Source organism: Cyprinodon variegatus, unplaced genomic scaffold (assembly GCF_000732505.1).
Source record: "Cyprinodon variegatus isolate N-32 unplaced genomic scaffold, C_variegatus-1.0 Scaffold151, whole genome shotgun sequence".
Lineage (NCBI taxonomy): Eukaryota > Metazoa > Chordata > Actinopteri > Cyprinodontiformes > Cyprinodontidae > Cyprinodon > Cyprinodon variegatus.
Window position 1 is genome coordinate 439,361 of NW_015150604.1, and position 18,185 is coordinate 457,545.

The window sequence follows — 18,185 nt, forward strand, 5'->3', positions numbered from 1 at the left end:
GGGCCATGCTCTAACAGCAAAACCCTGTTTCAGTACGCATATCGTTTAAAGAAAGTCAAGTGACTGATGGAGGACCTGTTTTGAACTGACTGAAGCACTAAGCTATGTTTATAACCGCATCTGTCAACACAACGAATCTGCCAAAAAAGATCTTTTGCCGTTAATCAGCCATATAATCTAGAAATAGGAGGCAACCTCAAGGCAAAAGAAAGATTTCAGCCAATCGGGATCATTTTGTTCTTATATTTGTTTTCATTTTGTTGTTTTGTCATCCTGATCCTCTCGGTTATCACTCAACTTATCCAAACTTATCAAATCGACTCTTAATTTGCTGTTCTTACTGTCCATAAACATCCTTATTCACATGTTCACTTAAATGTTCCTAATATGAGTTCACTTTTGTGGATCGCATCTAAAAATATCACAAATATCTTCTATTTAAACAAAGATATTAAATAATATGTTATAGCAAACAAATCAGTATACCGGGAAGGTAACTAAATAAGTGCCAGTTTAGTCTGTCAAAGAGGTTTCCTGTGGGCATTTTAAATGTCCAGCAGGTGTCAGTATTCAGTCTCACAGTATCAATACAGTTTGCCAATGCTTGTCTAAATACTGCTCTAAGTAAGACCATCTTTCAGAATGCCGACCAGCAGTGCTTAGCAACATGTGGAGCATTTTCTAGACTTATGTGGTACAAAACAGCAGAATAATTATAATAATTGAACTTTATTGATCGCACATTGGAGAAATTTACCTCTGAATTTAATCCATCCCCTTGGGGAGCAGTGGGCTGCTCAAACTTAAAACCTCAGGATTCCAAGCTCTATGCTAAGGGTGGTTGAGGGCCGAAATGCAGAAAGCAGAAGGCAGAGATTGTTTTTTTCTGATTCAATGAAGAAAAAAATGGCAACAGAAGCCTTAATCCCAAAACAATAATCAGGAAACCAAACAGGAGAAACACACATAAGGAGTATGAACTGCTGAGGAGGGTTATATATGGGAGACAGAACCAAGAGTGGAGTAATCAGTTAATTGGGAGCAGGTGTGGAAAGAAGCAGCTATAAAGGAGCCAAGTGGAAAGGAAAAGGGCACCAGGGGGCAACAAAGAGCAACCAAGGGAAACAGGGCTTAGCTGTTACTAGAAAAGAACTTAAATAAGGGTAAAGCAGAATAAAAGTGATGAATACAAAATAAAGAATAACCAAGGAGAAAACTAGAGGATAAGAGAAGGAACTGGAGATAACTGAAGCCATGGAAATAACCTAAGGATAAGATAAACTTAATAAAACTAGACCAGGGAATAAATATTTGGAAAAATTATATAAATCTTGACAAAATAGAATAAAATAAAAAAAAAGCATAACTGAGAACCCAAAATGAAAACTTACACAGAACCAAAAAGCACAGAGTGGCACATCATGACACGCATAGGGTTGTGATTCAACAGAGTTTAAAAGAACCCGTGCTGTGATATTAAAGTAAATGACTTTTAATGCGCTTTTAGTTACCCTCTATAATAGGCTGCATAACTTTATAAAAACAAGCTAGAGAGCTAATTGAAAGATGAATGCTAAATGTTTCCAGGTTAAAGGAACAGCACATCCTTTTAAGCGCTGATGGACCTCATCGCAATGTGCTGAAATTCAAGCCCCCTCTGTGCTTCACAACAGAGGATGCTGACCTGGTGGTGGAGAAGATTGATCTCATTCTTAAAGGTACCTCTTTATTAGCTCAACAATTTCATTTCTAGGAGTCAGAGTTGTTATGTTGAGTTGATTTCTTTTTTTTTTTCCAGAGCTGGAGGGAGCATTGGGCTTGGAAGTGAACAACAGTGCAGAAATGGAAAAGAGAAGAAAGGTAAGCTGTATAGTGAGTTCTACTAATGTTTATTTAGCTGATGAATCCAGCTTTAATGACTTTAACCTGTGCTTCAACTTGTTTTCAAGCTTTCAACAGATGAAAACGGACACAGCGGGTTAAATCACAGCAATGAAGGAGCCCAAAAACAAAGGAAACGGATGAAGACATAGAAATGTTGGGGGGAAAAGGCCTCAGGATTTTTTTTATACTATCAAAGGTTTTCAAAAAAAAATAGTTTGAACCAAAATATCCTGCTGATCCAGGAGAGAACATTTAGATAAATGTATTGTGCAAGCCAAATTTTATATTGTTGTCAAAGTTAAAGAAAGAAATCAGAATGCTTGTGTGTAAAATATCATGTTACTTTGGTATCAAAACCCATCCTCCCCTTTTATCAGTGCATGAGATGGGCCACCATTTGTTGACTGGTAAATACCGTTAAATCGCATCACATAAAAAACTATATTTCAGAACTCTTTGTGTCTTTCGTTCTCTATCCAAGCTGTTTTTTTCCTTCTTCATTTTTTTGAGTGAACATCCACCAAACAGGGACACTGTTTGACAAGTCTTCAATTATTTACCAATGTTCCACACAGACTTATTTCAACCTCACGTCTGTTCTTTGTTAGCACAGTGATGTGAAAAAGCAATGATAGCAATTTTTTTTTTCAAATATTTTGGCAAACAACTGATTAGTTCAGTTGTTCTGCAACAATAAATGAACTGAGTTGTATTAAGTTAGGGTGCATGGATTTGTTTGGATTTTTTTTTTTTATATATATATTTTTGAAGAAAAAACAAGGAAAAATGCATTCTGTGTATTTTATTCCCTTTACTCTCATACCACTAAATGTAACCCAGTGCAACTAATCTTATTCAAATCCTTTCAATTTTTGATTAGTTAAGTTGTTCTGCAACAATAAATAAACTGAGTTGTATGAAGTCAGGGTGCATGCTGATTTGTTTAGCTTTTTTGCAAATATTTTGGCAAAAAATATATTTTTATCCCCTTTACTCTCCTTCCGCTGAAAGCAACCCGTCGCAACTAGTTGTTTTCACGACTAACCTAACTTGTCAATGGAATCCACTGAAAGAAAACATAGATCATGCAATACATGCAGAGGAACACACTGCTAAAAGCAAAAAAAGGAAGGTGGAGGGAACATAATTTTTTATGGATTCTTTTTCAACAGTAAAGAACTGTGAACCTGGTCAGAGTTTAAGGGAAATCTGAGCTAAATAAAGGGAATTTCTGAAAGTAAACCATTTAGAGGATGTTGACCTTTTAGCAGTATAACAGTCATAAACATAGAGTCTCACTGACCTACTTCATCATTTTAAAAAAACATCACCTGAGACTTGATGCATCAAGTCATGGAAATAAATGTTTGCTAATTTAGGAAATGCATTTCTAATTTGTCTGTTGATGCAAAATTTACTCATTATGTCAATAATGACCCGCTAAGCTACATTATAAAAGAAAAACAAAAACCCTGATAAATGATGCATATCATCAAAGGATGGCAGCTGGAACAAAGGAGAAAAACTGTGGGAATGACTCCTTATAAACATCTAATGTATAAAGGAAACCATGGGTCTGCATTGGTCAGGTTTCATTGTGATAGTTTTCAAAATCTGAGGATATCAGGTCTCTAGAGGTTTGTACTCTGCACCCTTCTTCACTTCTTTGCAGATATTGCCTTGGTTTCATGTTGGGTTTCATTAACAAGCTGGAAAAAACGCTTGGATTAATATTAAGTTTCAACATGAATGTAATTCTCTCCATTCAGCCTCCAATTAGTTGTCTGAAAACTACCTTAAAACAGACAAACATCATAATGTTTCCACCACCAAATGTAAAAAAAAAAAAAAATCATATTCAAATCTTTTCTGTAATTTGTTGATTACAGTAGTTCAGTTGTTCTGCAACAATAAATAAACTAAGTTGTATGAAGTTAGGGTGCATGCCCTAACCGTTTCCTATTAATTTCCTATGTTAGTCCTAAACCACTATGGATGTAATACTAATAATCTAATTTTATGGCAAAGACAGAATAATGTATTTACTAAGGAGCATTGCTGGAAACACAAATGCAATGAAGATCTATTTAACAGATCTGTAACATTTGGAAAAATGTTAGTTATGCTTGATGGTTAATCATTAAAATATGGAATATTTTTACAAGTCTGATGGCATAATTTTAAATGACTATGCTTGTGTTCATTCATATAATTGTTCCACTACTATACTGTTTAAAAGTAATATATTTAGCAATCCTATGTGATGTCACAGATTTTTCTATCTTTGCTAAATTTCTATGAAGTGTATGCTAATGATGAAAAAATCTGATCCCTATTACGGAATGGAGTCTGCTCTAGACAACTAGATTATTTTTAATAAATAATAAAGTTAGCTTTTTTACAGTAATTCTTTTTTTGAGTTATGTGGTTAAATCTGTGGGAGTGTTTTTGTCTTATAATCTAAGTATTTCCAGGGAATTCTTAAATGTCTTCATAGTATTTAAAGAAGAAATCAGTAATTAATTCAAGCATTTGTGAGCCATAACAGTGAAGAAACACACACAGTAATCATGCAGTCAGAGGTCCTCTCAATTCTCTTATAATGCTTTGTTACAACAATTTACACAACAGATGTAACTGATGAAGAAATTAGGATATAAAAGGTACACAATTGTTTCAACCCCAAGCCGGGAACAAACCTGCACCCTCAGAGTTTCTGCACTCCAGGCTCTTGGGATAAAAAATAATTTTAAAAGGTTTAATTAACTTGCTTATTTGAAGTTTCTAACAAATATCAGGAATATCTTGCAGAACTTCCTATTTTTTGGTTCTAATTGTTTTAAAAATCTAATTAACCAAAAAGAAAGCCAATTTTATTTATTTATTTATTTTTTTACTCAGTTAGATGATGGACACCTAACTGCTAAATTAGGTTCCTTTCATTCCTGGATTAATGATAATTCAGAAGTGGTGATCAATTGAAAATTCTCGTTTCATAGTAAGTTTTTAAGCCATCTTGAAAGACCACTTTAATTGACACTTTAGTATTAGAAACCCTTTGTATAAGACAACAGTCATGGTGAACCCAGCTCACATTAATCTTTTAAGTTAACAGGTTCTAATAGCAACATTAGATATACATATGTGTTATGATGCTCATTTTCCAAGTTATGCATAACAAATCTGTTTTTGCTTTATCTTGGGTTTTATTCTTAAATTATGCAATAATCCAAATAAACCCTCACGACTTTCCTAATACATATGAAAACATGGAGAATGTTAAGATTGTTTGTCAGGTAAGATTGACACCGATAGGTTCAGTAGCTTCTAAGATATTAACCACAGGGTACGCACATTCTCAGATGTAAAAGGTTAAAGTCCAAATGAGTCAAATAGTCTATAAAAAATGTTATATGAATGCGAAGGATTAAAGAAGTATTTTCCTCAGTTCCCAGTCAAGACTGATGATTGAGTGATAATAAAGGTAAACATACAGAGGAATTACTATTTTCACAACTGACATATCATTGTGCACTTGCAGTGAAAATGTTCTAAAAGCTGTATAAAACAAAATTTTGTTTTGTATACACTCTGTATACAAAATGACAATACAAGCTGTGTAAGTCATATACCTATGGATAGTGGTACTTTTACAGCGGAAAGTTGTTTTTTTGCAAACTTAACCATAACAGAACTTCTACATTGCAAAATAGAATAAAAAAAAAAAAACATAGAAGTTGTGGTTATTAAGGTACATACCTTTCCTTATCTCACGTTTTTACACAAGGGTCATAAAAAAAGGATTTTCTCTTCTAGTCAACAACTTGTAGGAAATTGTTTTTAAAGTTACAGAACAACTAAATTTACAATTTATTCCAACCACCTCAAACTAAAGTTACCACAAAAAAGACAAGTAATCCATGGAGCAATGCCACCACCTTGTGACAACCCACTGTAACAACAATACACCAATCAATTAGCCAGACATGAGAAATTAAGCATTTCTTTCCTTGACTACCGACCTGAAGCTCAAATAGGATTTTTTCTGTTATATTAATTATTAACTCACCACTTTCAGTCTTAACAGATTCCAAACAGCATTTCTTTGATTGCTTTAATATAAGATAGGGGTCTTCCACGTTTTCCAGGCCAAGGACGCCCAAACTGATGGCGAGATGGAGCGGGGACCCCCTAATTATATATATTATATGAAATTGTTATATGAAACTTGTCCTATAGTCACTCTATTACAGATAGAGTAATGTAACGAAAGTAATTTAGCCCTGAGATTATTAAAGTAGTTCTTATTCTGATTCCTGGTTGATGGGGCAGGTGTTGTGAATGAAACGGTGCCCAGCTTGAAAGAACTCCTGTGTGTCACTAAATGTGTGCATTGATGACTGAAAGACATCTTCTGCCTCCATTTATCTGTTTACTACAGTGTGTTGAATTCATGTTAATGCGTATTTAAAGACATTTCAATTAGTGGAAAAATTGCAGGGAATATAAATAAAAGTCTTATCAACCAAATCTTTCATGACCCCCATGCAGTACCTCTGTGGACCCCCTGTTGAAGACCTCTAATAAGGGTTAGAGACATGGAATTCTAATGATCTTGCATTTCTGTTAATTTATGCGACTTTCAAAGATACTGTGGTCATTAAGACGCAGATATCCTATTTTGAACAAGCCATCAAAAACAACCTTAGAGGAAACCACTGTACAGGGAGAAGCCTGGAGCTAAATGCATCCATTGATGTCCAGGTTGTTGAATTTTTTTGACGTGATATATATTAGATGCTAAAATAAGCAGAGCTGTCATTGCAGTAAAGATTGCAACAGATTTTCATTGAATAAAATGATGAACGACAACTGTAGGGATTTTTGTAAATGAAGATTTATTTAACCTCATACAAAAACAAAACCACTCCACTTTAATTGGTCTTGTTCAGTTACTTCAATACAAAAACTGACAAACACTTTTAGACACTTTGCAAGTTAAAGCGCACAGTTCCAAGTCTGCATTTAAATTGGCGGCTGCCTCCCATCGGCACTTTGTTTCCTTTCCAGAGCTTTTTTTTAACCCCAGTGACCCCAAAACATTTCTGCAACTCTTTATATTCACGGCAGGTTTTAGAAGAACAAAAAAAACAAACATGAGTAGCCAGTAACATTTACGCCTAATACAGATATCTGCTAAGGGGTCTTGGTTTTTTTTCTTTTTTAGGTTGGTCTGGTTGCATCTCTTGACCAGTCAGTGCTTTCAGTCTTTATTGGTAATGATTTAGTGAAGCCATCTTTATCCATTACTGATTCTGTTTGGTAATTTTCTGTTGTCCATGCCGTTAGCCCATGAGGTATCCTCTGAAAAGACAAAGACTTAAATTAGCACAGGTTAAAATGAAAATACCACATTCCCATCCTTAGAAGCAAACATGGATTATTAAAAGCTGTTGATTTAAAAACAAAAAATAAAGTAAACATAGCATCAACCTTCATTTAGAATCGAGCAACTATTGATCTCAGACTTACGGCAGTTTCATGCGCATGAAAACTCGGGCCATGAAGAAGCTGAGAAGGACACTGACAAAGCCAATGAAAAGCAGCAGGAAGCGGTTGAGTTTGGGAATGTTTGGTGCGTTGGAGCGGTCCAGGATTATGAAGCCCAGGCCTCCCATGGTGAAGAGAAAACTGGAGGCTAACCCCTCCATAATGTACTGCCCATTAACTCTGAAATGGGAAAAAGGACAAATTAGTTCCTCTGCGCTGTTGCATTTTCTTTTTCACCATTTCTTTAAATACTTGTAAAAATGATTGTGATACCTGTATGCCAAAAAGGCAACTGGTCTCTGGTGTCCATGCTCATCAGTCATTGAACCCACACTTGGAGGTTCTACAATGACGTCATAAATAATACCTGCAGGTTGGATAAATAGATGTGGATTAAACATAAATAGATACAAACACAGGAGGAAATTTCAATTAAATTTGGGTTAATTATATAGCGCCAATTAACAACACAGGTCTTCTCATGGCACTTTACAGTTCACCAGATCATACAGTCAAATTGATTCAAAGTTTTCTATCCAAGGAAAACCAGTTGACTGAACAGACTCATTAACTCTTCAGCAATTGCTCACACTAAGCATGCTTGTAGCAAAGGTGGAGAGGAAAAACTCCCTTTTAACAGGAAGAAACCTCCAGCAGAACCAGATTCAGTGTGAGCGGCCATCTGTCGAGACCAACTGGGGTTCAAGGAGACAGAGAAACAGGACTACACTGGAAAAACAGGCTGATCTCCAACATCTATAAACAAAAGGTGTTGATGGCATCAGCACAGCTGATATTGCTGTCCAGGATGGTGTCACAGCCAAACAGAACTATTCCGCAGGAATAATTCTTAACAGATTAATGGTATTTTACATGTGAACTGACTACACCAGGTGGTAAAATTGAAATTTAGACATATATATCAGGCCCTAACTATGGATTTTTAATGCCAAAATCATAAAGATTTCTGGTTCAGCATATGTGAGGCAGTCACTAGCACTTTCCACATCAGTTTAAGCGAAAGAAATACCCTCAAACCCAATTTTATGTGTTCTGCTGCTTAGTATACAGAATATACCTGCTAGCTATTTTTACAACATGGTGGTTTCAGTTTACAATTCAATCTACATGACATTAGGAGAAAAACAATTAGCTGGAAAAGTTAACCCACCTTTCCATTAGCAAATAAAAATGCAGCAGAACACTTTCGTGCAACTAAAAAGACATTTCTAGTAAATAACGATACACATGCTATGCTAGCCGTATCTTAGCTTCAGTTACCTCCTGTGATGAGAAAGTATGATACAATGACCACCGCATACACGGTCATAGCCGACGGCATGTGAAGCCATGAGGGTTTCTTCAGTTTTATATTCGGACATTCGAGCACTGCAAACGGAATCCCATATAAAGTCTCCATGATTAAGGAAATTATTTCTGCCTCTCTCCTTCTCCACAACACTGCTTTACGCCGCTGGTTGGTGTGCGCATGCGCACTCGCTTAGTTGACGTGTCCCGGAAGTGTATATTTCTTTAGCTTTCCCTGTTACTTTTAAATATTTTGAAATAAAACCAACGCATGAAGTAGGTGACTTTAACAACAGAAAGAACATTTACGGATTGAATAAAATTAAAAACATAGATTTTTTTTGCAGATTCCATCAACGTGGCTTTACGTCACTTAAAGAGACAGTAACAAAAAAAACGTCCCCAGAAATAAATTTGACTATTGGATATTGATTATTTGAAATTTTTTTGCAATTTTGTTATAGTAGCTGTTCAACAATAAATTCCGAAAACAAGATGGACAAATAAGGATATTGTGCCACGGTGAACAACGGAATGTTATTTATCATATTGAAATCAAGCTTTTTTTTTTAACTTAATGAATTCAAGAACATTTAATCTTTTGTAACAAGGTTAATAAGAAATACATATTAGGAAAATTGGATACAAGTTTTCTATTTATTATTTAGGAAAAGGAACGGACATATAGTATGAAAAATGAATAAGCACATAGTTTAAGAAGGAATTTTAGACTAGTTATCCAGTTTTAGATAATCAACAGCTGTCAAAGAAAAAGCACCAATGTTTGCGAATTATTTTTTTTTAAATAAATAGTCCAAGTAATAATTATATATATATATATATATATATATATATATATATATATATATATATATATATATATTTAGTTTATTTATATAGCACCAATTCACAACACGTCATCTCAAGGCACCTTACAAATTGATTCAAGTTTTCTAAGGAAAACCAGTTGATTGCATCAACTCATTGACTCAAATGCAATCCCTCACACTAAGCATGCTTGTAGCGACAATGGAGAGGAAAAACTCTCTTTTAACAGGAAGAAACCTACAGCAGAACCAGGCTCAGTGTTAGCGGGCATCTGCCGAGGCTGACTGGGGTTCAAGGAGACAGAAGTAGAGATACAAAAAGCAGCTGTAAAAGGCGGCCCCGTCCAGGAAACACACAGACAGTCAGAGGTTGAAGAGAGCACATCCAGCCAGTCACAGTCAGACAAAACAGGACTACACTGGAAAAACAGGCCTAACTGATGGAAGAATAGAGATAGAACTAAGCACAATGATGTAGGAAATATAAAAAAAATCTGAGAAAAAGAGTGAATGTTCAAAAAATATTACATGGAAAGACGCCATTTGTATTACCAAAAACATGAAAGAAAAAGACTATAGGCTAGATGCTTTATCATGCTTCAGTAAAATACAAAAAAACTTTGAATACAAAAACTAACCCTTTTTAATAAGGGTTAATTGCACATATATTTCTATTTTACTTTAAATCTTTTATTAAGGGTTAATTGCCTAAGCCCCATAGTGGTTTTGGAAGGGGAAGGAAAAATATTTCCCAGAGAGACTTCAGTCCAGCTGGAGGTGACAGAGAGATCAAGATTTTAGTACACTAGTGTGTTTACCATGCTGGTCCTCATGGGAAATGTAGTCTTTCAAGCAAAACAATGCAGCTTTTGTCCCTATGGACAAATAACTGGAAGCTCTTTCAAAGAGCTTTAAATTAAGAACTTTTATTACACAGATATAATTGCATAGCTACTTTTAGTTGAATGGATTAAAAAACAGAGACCATAAAGAGCTGTTTTTTAAATCAGAAATATGTCCTGATATTTTATTAGAAATTCAACAGTTATTCAGGTGATGAGGTTAACTGTGGAATTTTCTTTCACATAGGGGTGAAAGGAAATATACAGGAAGATAAGAGGGCCAAATCAGTCATCCAATAAAAGATTTGAGAAGATCATATAAAATAACTGGCTTACAGATTACAGAGGAATGCTGGGAAAGTTAGAAGGAAAGCAAACAGGAACAGAAAATGGCAAAGAATCATTAAGACTACAGTTGGGACTTAAACATATTCATATGTAGAAAGATGTGAATTCTCTGGTGAAAGTGAAACAATGTGCTATATATAAATACAAGAAACATAATTAGTAAGAAGCCTTAAATGGAAAAAAATTTAAACGGGGCTTTACATTGAAACAGATATATCGAATCCATTAGAGGGCAGTGTTCACCTATTTATTGGCGTTTGACAAAATGGTTTAAGTAGCACAATGGATGAGGCAACAGCAAGTGAGGGGGAAAAAAAATCAAAAGAAAAAAAACCCACCAGCTAGTTAGCAGGTTAATGGACCTTAACTAGGTGGGAGGTGTTCCCTGTCAAAGTGGTCAGTGAAAATGTGGACACAGTGCGTGCATAGGAACATGTTCTGCATTCCTAGAACTCAATCTCGAATTCAGGCCCCAACCTTACATTTTTGGACCTCTTCTCTGTAATGGCCCTAATTAACCCTTTAAAGCCCGATCCAAGAATAAAACAAAACAGAAAATAGCTTTTTTTTTTGTTTGAAGTCCTTATTCGGCCTTTTAACAAAATATGTAAAAAGAAAAAACAGAAATACATTTTTGATAATAATTTATTACTATGCGATAAGTCAAGATTATTTTTGTGTAGCCTTCTGTTATCAGGTATATCTGATTGTGTACAATTGGATTTTGAGCCAAGTTTTTACCATTAAATTATTCAAAAGGTGTCAGACACAAAACATTTCAGAAACCGTATGTATCAAATTTAATACATTTGGCATTATAGGGTTAAGGATGACTGGGGTTAAGCTGGAAACCCAACTGTGTGTCCAGGTGTTGAGAATCAGTGGGACAGATGTGAATTTTCCCATTGTTACCATACTGGAATTGTTAGACAGGAAGCCTCTGATTGAGGAGTGAAGTAATACATACAAGCCTAAATTATGGAGTTTCAGAGTCGGTATGTCCAAAATGAGGGCTTTAAGACAGAAATCCATTAAAATGCATTGATTATTAAAAAGGTAACTCAGTTTTTATACCATTATTTTGAAAACAAGTTGACAAAACTTGCTGCACATATCTTGATGGTCCTTTTGTTCAGAGCTGTTAAATCTTAGCCAGCATCTCCAAACTTGAGATTATATACACTGAATAACCAAACCACAACTTCAACACAACTGATTTGTTGGCCATTTTTATTTATTGTCACAATACAAATACAGATTCTACTTCGATTTCTGGCTCTGTGCTTGTGCCTTGAGCACCTTGACAACGATCTTCTGCTCCTCAATCAAGAAAGCACGCTTGATCCTGCAATTCACAAAAAAGAGAAACTTAGTACACTTTCAAAACTGGTCAAATGTTTTGCCCATAACACTGAATCTGTAAATGGTGGGGGGGGGAAAAGGTAGCAACTTGCTTAAAACTAGCCTAGCGGATCTTTTGAAATCCACACTGCAAAATCAATCTAGGAATAAGTGAAAATGTATTAAAGTGTACTTGCTCTTAATTTGAGTAAATAGGATGATTTGCCAATGGAATTTGTATGTTTAGTCTTAAAATAAGCTAATTAGAAAATGTGCACTTAAAACAGGACAATGCAATATTTTTAGTTATTTTTAACCAAGAGTCTCACTAATGTCAATTCAAGAGAAAAAAAATGACTTATTTGAAAAGAAAAAAATTTAGATTTAAATTTTTTGCAATGCATGAAAGTAGTCTGAACAAGATCAATGCTTAATATGGGCATCATTCCAAACTCACAGCAACAAAGTCCTAAAAATTTAACCAAGGGTCTCTCACCTGTCACGCACAGACTTGGCGCACATGGATCCACCATAGGCCCTGCTAACATGCTTCTTGGTCTTGGAAAGCCTCTTCAGAACCTGAGGTCTAACAGCGCGGATCTGTAACACAAACAAGTCATGAGTACAGAAGCTTTGGCTTTTAAGAAAACATGGATCAAACCTCAGGTTCACACCATTTCTCAGTAAGCTGAGAAATATTCAATTCCATTGCCTCATTCTTAACTTAGTTGGCAGTTTAAATGTTCAAGTTTAACAGGAGAGAACCATGATCCTAAAAAGCCACAACATTAAGAGCTCTATAAGTGAACTACAGAAATTTTAACCTGAAACCTAAAATTATTTTTAAGAAGACAGGGCAAACAACAAAAACAATCTGACCGATTTTTTAAATGAAATTGACCCATTATAAAAAAAAAAAAAAAAAAAAATGGACAGCACATTTAATTCTAACTCCTAAATTGAGAAGGGGCTTCTTTTCCCAGCTTTTATTGTCATTACACAGTCACAAGTATAGAGCAATGAAATTAATCCTCTGCATTTAACCCATCCCCTTGGAGAGCAGTGGGCTGTGGGGTTAAGGGTCTTCTCTCAGAGACCCAGAGTGGCAGTCTGTGGGAGTGGGGCTCAAACTCAGAACCCCAGGATACCAAGCTCTATGTCCTAACCACTAGGCCGCCACAGCTTGAGTCAAGCTGATATTTTAAGGGTCAGGGAAAACTACAATCGTTGGCCTCCAAACCAAACAATGCTTTCTTTTCCACAAATGATGTGCTGTATTCAAACTGATGCCGTGGATAAAATCCTGAACAAATTCACACTAAGTGTTATCAAATTTGGATTAGGAGTAAACCATTTGGTCCAACACCATAACCTTCTATGCATTTAATATTACTTTATAACATGTTCTCACAACTGCGCAGAAGGAACAGATGAGCCTCCCTGCAGCTAAGGTGATTTAAGTTAAATATTCGCAGTCGGAATAGGAATACATTTATTTCTCTTTCTGCCAAAAACTGTTGAATTGTCCATGTTGTTTAAAGTGTTGAGATGGCAGATGAACTGAAAACGCTTAAAACAGCAAAGAACGGGCTAAAGAAAACTAAAACTCCCTCCTGAACTTGAACAATTTCCACATTTGCATTTGGTTTAAATGGACAGAAGCCTAAATATGCAGACTGCAACATAACACCTAAAATCTATTTAGGTGTTATGTCAGATTTGTTTCCTTGTGTAAATCATAATATGCTTAAGTCTTCAGACATATGGCTTTTAAAGTTCATCCACAGCAAAACTTTTGACACAAAAATGTTTTGTCAAACAGTAAAATTAGCATTGTTAGCACACATGAATGAACTGTCCAGATATGCAAAATTTAACACATCTACAACTTACTTGTAGATTCAATTTAAATGTTTGTCAAGACAAGTATAAGTTAAAATACTTAAACTGATTACACGACTATGGGAATTGCAAAGCACTACTGCCAATATTATAGGTGCAATGTAGGGCTGAAACATAATCGGATTAATGGTGACTAAATAATCATTTACAGATTTAGTAATTTATATTAACTGAATATACTAAAACATGCCTGTAACTGACATAGTAACCAACTTAAAGCAGCAATTATACCAACATTACAAATTTTGCATTTAAGATAAAAAAAAAAAGTTTTGTCCTTTAATACTCCATACTCCATCGGTTGCCCGTCAAGTGGAAAAGTTTGAGTTCCACCTGGTTTAAACTCTTTAAAAAAATCTAGAAGGAACCCTTTTCCAATTGATTAATCCCAAAATATTAATACAGATTAATCAATTACTAAAACAATCGTTACTTGCAGCCCTAGTGCAATAGTATACACAAAAAATGCATGTTACCTATATCATTTTATGGTCAAGGGAGCATACGCTTCAGTCAGAAAAATAATTGTTCACAAAGTTGAGCGACGGAATTAGTTTTCATACTAAATCCACTAACTTTTAGAGCAGCGCGTGATTGTAAATTGAAGGATAAATATACACGGTTCTCCATGCAATTACAACTGCTAGTCTGTTCATGTCTATCATCTTATTTTAAGATCAGTCTCTAGTTCAAGAGTGCTCGAGTCCAGTCCTCAAGAGCTTCTATTCCTGCCAACGTTTTGATGCACCCCAATTTTTAACACACTTGGATCAAATGAGTGGCTCATTACCATGCCTCTGCTGAGCTGAATGAGGGGATCGAGCCTTTCAATTCAGGTGTGTTAGAGAAGAGATGCATCTAAAAGTTACAGGATGATAGCTTTTGAGGACTGGACTTGAGCGCCCCTGCTCTTTGTGATAGGAAGATTTATAGTCCCAACTCATCTCATAGTTTCTGTTGTAGGATTACCCGGTATTTGGCTTTATCCATTTTCTCATCAACTCTTACCTCTGTTCTCCCTACTTAAGACAAAGCATCACCAACGTGTAACGCTGCCACCACCATGTTTAACAGTAGGATTGGCGTATTCATAGATCTATACCAATGTCAAGTAACATTCTCTCACATGCCACTTGGCATTTAGACAGAAAGTTTTATTTTAACCTCATCCGATCAGAGAACATTCTTCCAGCATTGAGCTTCAATTAGATTACTTTAAGCACATTATATATATTATTTGAGTACATTGCTAATAGTGTTAAGGGTTCATATACTACAGTAAAAAAATATATATATATGTTAATGAAGTTGAAAGATGGAAATAAGTTTTCATACTAAATCTGCTTAAAGCAATTTTGAGAAAATTAAGTAAAAAACCTTAGCTTACATCCCTGCATGTTAAGGATTAGATTGTTTTAAAACATCCTGATATGGTTCCAGGTCAGAGCATGAAAAAACCCCCTCTTCAAACAGGCAAGATGATGCTCATCTAGTGGGAAACAATCTGCTAAATATATACATTACAATCCAGAATTAGAAATACTCTAATGATTTATTATCAGATGTACTCACTCCTCGCAGTCTTCCAGTGCTGATGCCGCATGCTGATTTGGGGGCTTTGCCAACTTTCTTGGTGTACAGGTACACGATGCGGTTACCAGGAGTCCGGGACCTTAACATCAACATCGGCTTCCGTTAATATATAAACTGGTTAAACTGTGGAGTACAGACGTGTAAGCGAAGCAACGGCTAACTTACAATCTGGTCTTGTTAGAAGCAGTGTTGTAGGACAACCTGCGGCGGTAAGTCAGGCGTTGCACCATGGTGAAGCTGCGAAACAAAATATCAGATACTATTAATGCTGCATTTCGTTCATTCACATAATTCGTTATGTTAGGCTTTAAACACGAGCTAGCGGTACGGTTCGACTTTCCCCAACATTGAATATTATGGTCTTCATCCTAAAGGCCACCAACCGGTTCTATTTAGTTCCCGCTACAGCGGCCTTATCCACACAGATGAATCAAAAACATACTAGTGAGGCCATCAAATTTATAAAATCATCACTCATATAAGTATAAAAACATATTTCGAGTCAAACAGGGTGTTAAGATTTATTTAACGATCGTCTAAAACTGAGGATTGTAGTCGATTATAATTTAGTAATCATGCAGAAGAAACCAGAGGCCGCCATACCTGCTTTCGCCGTAACCGGAAGAGGAAGGACCAAGGCGGATGTTAGAGTTCTAAAGTGAGGGGCAGTCTTCTGCCCCCTGCTGGTGTTTTGCAGTATTGGTAATAAAAGTGAATAAAGTTGCGCTGTAAATCATTGTACTTTGGAAAACGTGAGGTACTTTGGAAAACGTGAGGCGTGTTATATCACGCTCTATTGTAATCCAGTCTGAAATTATGGGTTTGGAATCAATTATGCTTAATCTAAAAAGTTTCCTCTTACCTACTGTTTTATACTTTTCCATTTTGTAGGGTTTTTTTTATGGTGAGAAGTGCCAAAGTCAGTGACAATAAATATCTCTTCTATTCTGTACTATTTTATTCTAGATTATAAATCAGCACATGTAATTCTAGTCAAATATACATAATCCAGTCAAATCCAACCCTTAACATTCTAAAGTGACCTTAAAATAAGTTTCAGGTCTTATAAAACATTTTAATACATTTCAGTATCACTCTGTGTTTTTTTTTTTGATTGGACGATTATATTTTAAAAAGAATGCTTTAGTGATGACAGATGGTAAAAACCTAAATAACGATTTGTGCAACATTTAGCCTACACCATTTCCAGTAGATGGCGATAGAGACCAGATAGATGGCGTTGTTAGTGACATGAATGTCCAGATTCATACCTAAATCTGATAACCTTCAAGTTGGCCTTTTAAAAAATTGATATGTTTATCCTCAGATAGATTTGTTTTTTTTTTTTTTTTTTTTTTTTGTTAGTTAAAGTTAAAAAAGATTGATCAGTTACCATTTAATAAAAAAAATAATATTTCCAGAGTAAATAATGTTATGGCTGACAAATCAGAGTGAAGTGATCAGCCTGGTGCTAAAGAATAGAAAATAATCTATTTTGCACTGCATGTAAATGAGTAAAAGAAATAAACATTTTGTTTTAGCTTTGATTACGGTGTTTGATCCTGAGCGGCAAGCCTTTAATGAGCCTTAAAATAAACAGCAGTTTTACATCCTTGCACAGACATGTTTCATCACATGTCCCCCATCTCACCAGTTACATTGTGGGGCCAAAAGAATGTCTCAGAGATTTTTATCTGAACAAATTTTAAAATTATAGATTTGACATTATTTTACAAAAGAAAAGAAAGCTGATTCTCTAAAACTGTTCTTAAATCCTAAATCCATCCAGACAAACTAATAGCCATGAGTTAATTTTTTTGTATCCATTTTTTTTAACCCCATACTGGTTTTTTTTTTTTTTTTTTATCCACATTTGCTACATCCATAGAGTAGTGCAGGATTGTAAATTGAAGGACAAATATAAATGATTATCCCTGCAATTACAACTGCTAGTCTCTTTAAGTTTATATCATCTTATGTTAAAACCAGTCTCTAGATGATTGTTTGCAAGATTTTCACCTCTCTGTTTCAGCATCTCATAGGTTGTTATAGGAGTATCCTGTATTTAGCTTTACCCATTTTCCCATCAACTCTTACCTTGTCCCTTCTTAAGTAGCCTCACCACTGTGTGACGCTGCCACCACCATGTTTAACAGTAGGATTGGCATATTCATAGATCTATACCAATGTCCAGTAACATTCTGTCACATGCATTTAGAGAAAAAGAAAAAAGAGTTTATTTTAATATCTGACCAGATAACTTTTTTCAAGGTGTTGAGCTTCTATGAAACAATTGCTTTCCTTTTGCTCTATTTCCATATTTTAGTACAATAATGTTCTTGTTAACGAGCTCTTCCAGCTGAACTTAAGAGCTCTGCAGCTCCTCCAGAGTTAACATAAGCCTCCTGGTTTCTTCACTGAGTTACGCTCTCCTTTGACTTTAAGGGAATGAGGGTTTGAAGTTCTTCGATTAAATGCAACTCAATTAAAACATGCAGCCTGTTTTCATTTGTAAAATAAAATAGTTCCAATCTATAACCATAAGCTTCATTGTGCTGCTATATTAGATGAAGTCCTGAAGATTGTTAAA

General features: G+C 35.3%; 3 protein-coding genes across 3 annotated transcripts in view; 1 reads left to right on the plus strand and 2 right to left on the minus strand.

The window, feature by feature from the left end:
- Positions 1-2,608, plus strand: part of etnppl (ethanolamine-phosphate phospho-lyase) — a 23,391-nt gene extending 20,783 nt beyond the window's left edge. Inside the window, exons 10-12 of the mRNA XM_015377294.1 lie at positions 1,588-1,718; positions 1,799-1,860; positions 1,950-2,608. Coding sequence (XP_015232780.1) covers positions 1,588-1,718; positions 1,799-1,860; positions 1,950-2,033 — 277 coding nt within the window. The 3' untranslated portion in view covers positions 2,034-2,608. The remainder of the gene's footprint in view (positions 1-1,587; positions 1,719-1,798; positions 1,861-1,949) is intronic.
- A 4,359-nt stretch (positions 2,609-6,967) lies between these two features.
- On the minus strand, positions 6,968-8,925 carry ostc (oligosaccharyltransferase complex subunit (non-catalytic)). The gene is made up of 4 exons (XM_015377296.1): positions 8,716-8,925; positions 7,708-7,801; positions 7,417-7,614; positions 6,968-7,248 (listed from the first exon to the last, which is right to left on the minus strand). Exons 1-4 carry the CDS (start codon positions 8,852-8,854, stop codon positions 7,230-7,232), a joined length of 450 nt encoding a protein of 149 aa, XP_015232782.1. The 5' UTR covers positions 8,855-8,925; the 3' UTR covers positions 6,968-7,229.
- A 3,047-nt stretch (positions 8,926-11,972) lies between these two features.
- On the minus strand, positions 11,973-16,248 carry rpl34 (ribosomal protein L34). The gene is made up of 5 exons (XM_015377285.1): positions 16,199-16,248; positions 15,761-15,832; positions 15,575-15,674; positions 12,597-12,700; positions 11,973-12,104 (listed from the first exon to the last, which is right to left on the minus strand). Exons 2-5 carry the CDS (start codon positions 15,823-15,825, stop codon positions 12,020-12,022), a joined length of 354 nt encoding a protein of 117 aa, XP_015232771.1. The 5' UTR covers positions 15,826-15,832; positions 16,199-16,248; the 3' UTR covers positions 11,973-12,019.
- Between the last annotated feature and the right edge of the window lie 1,937 nt (positions 16,249-18,185).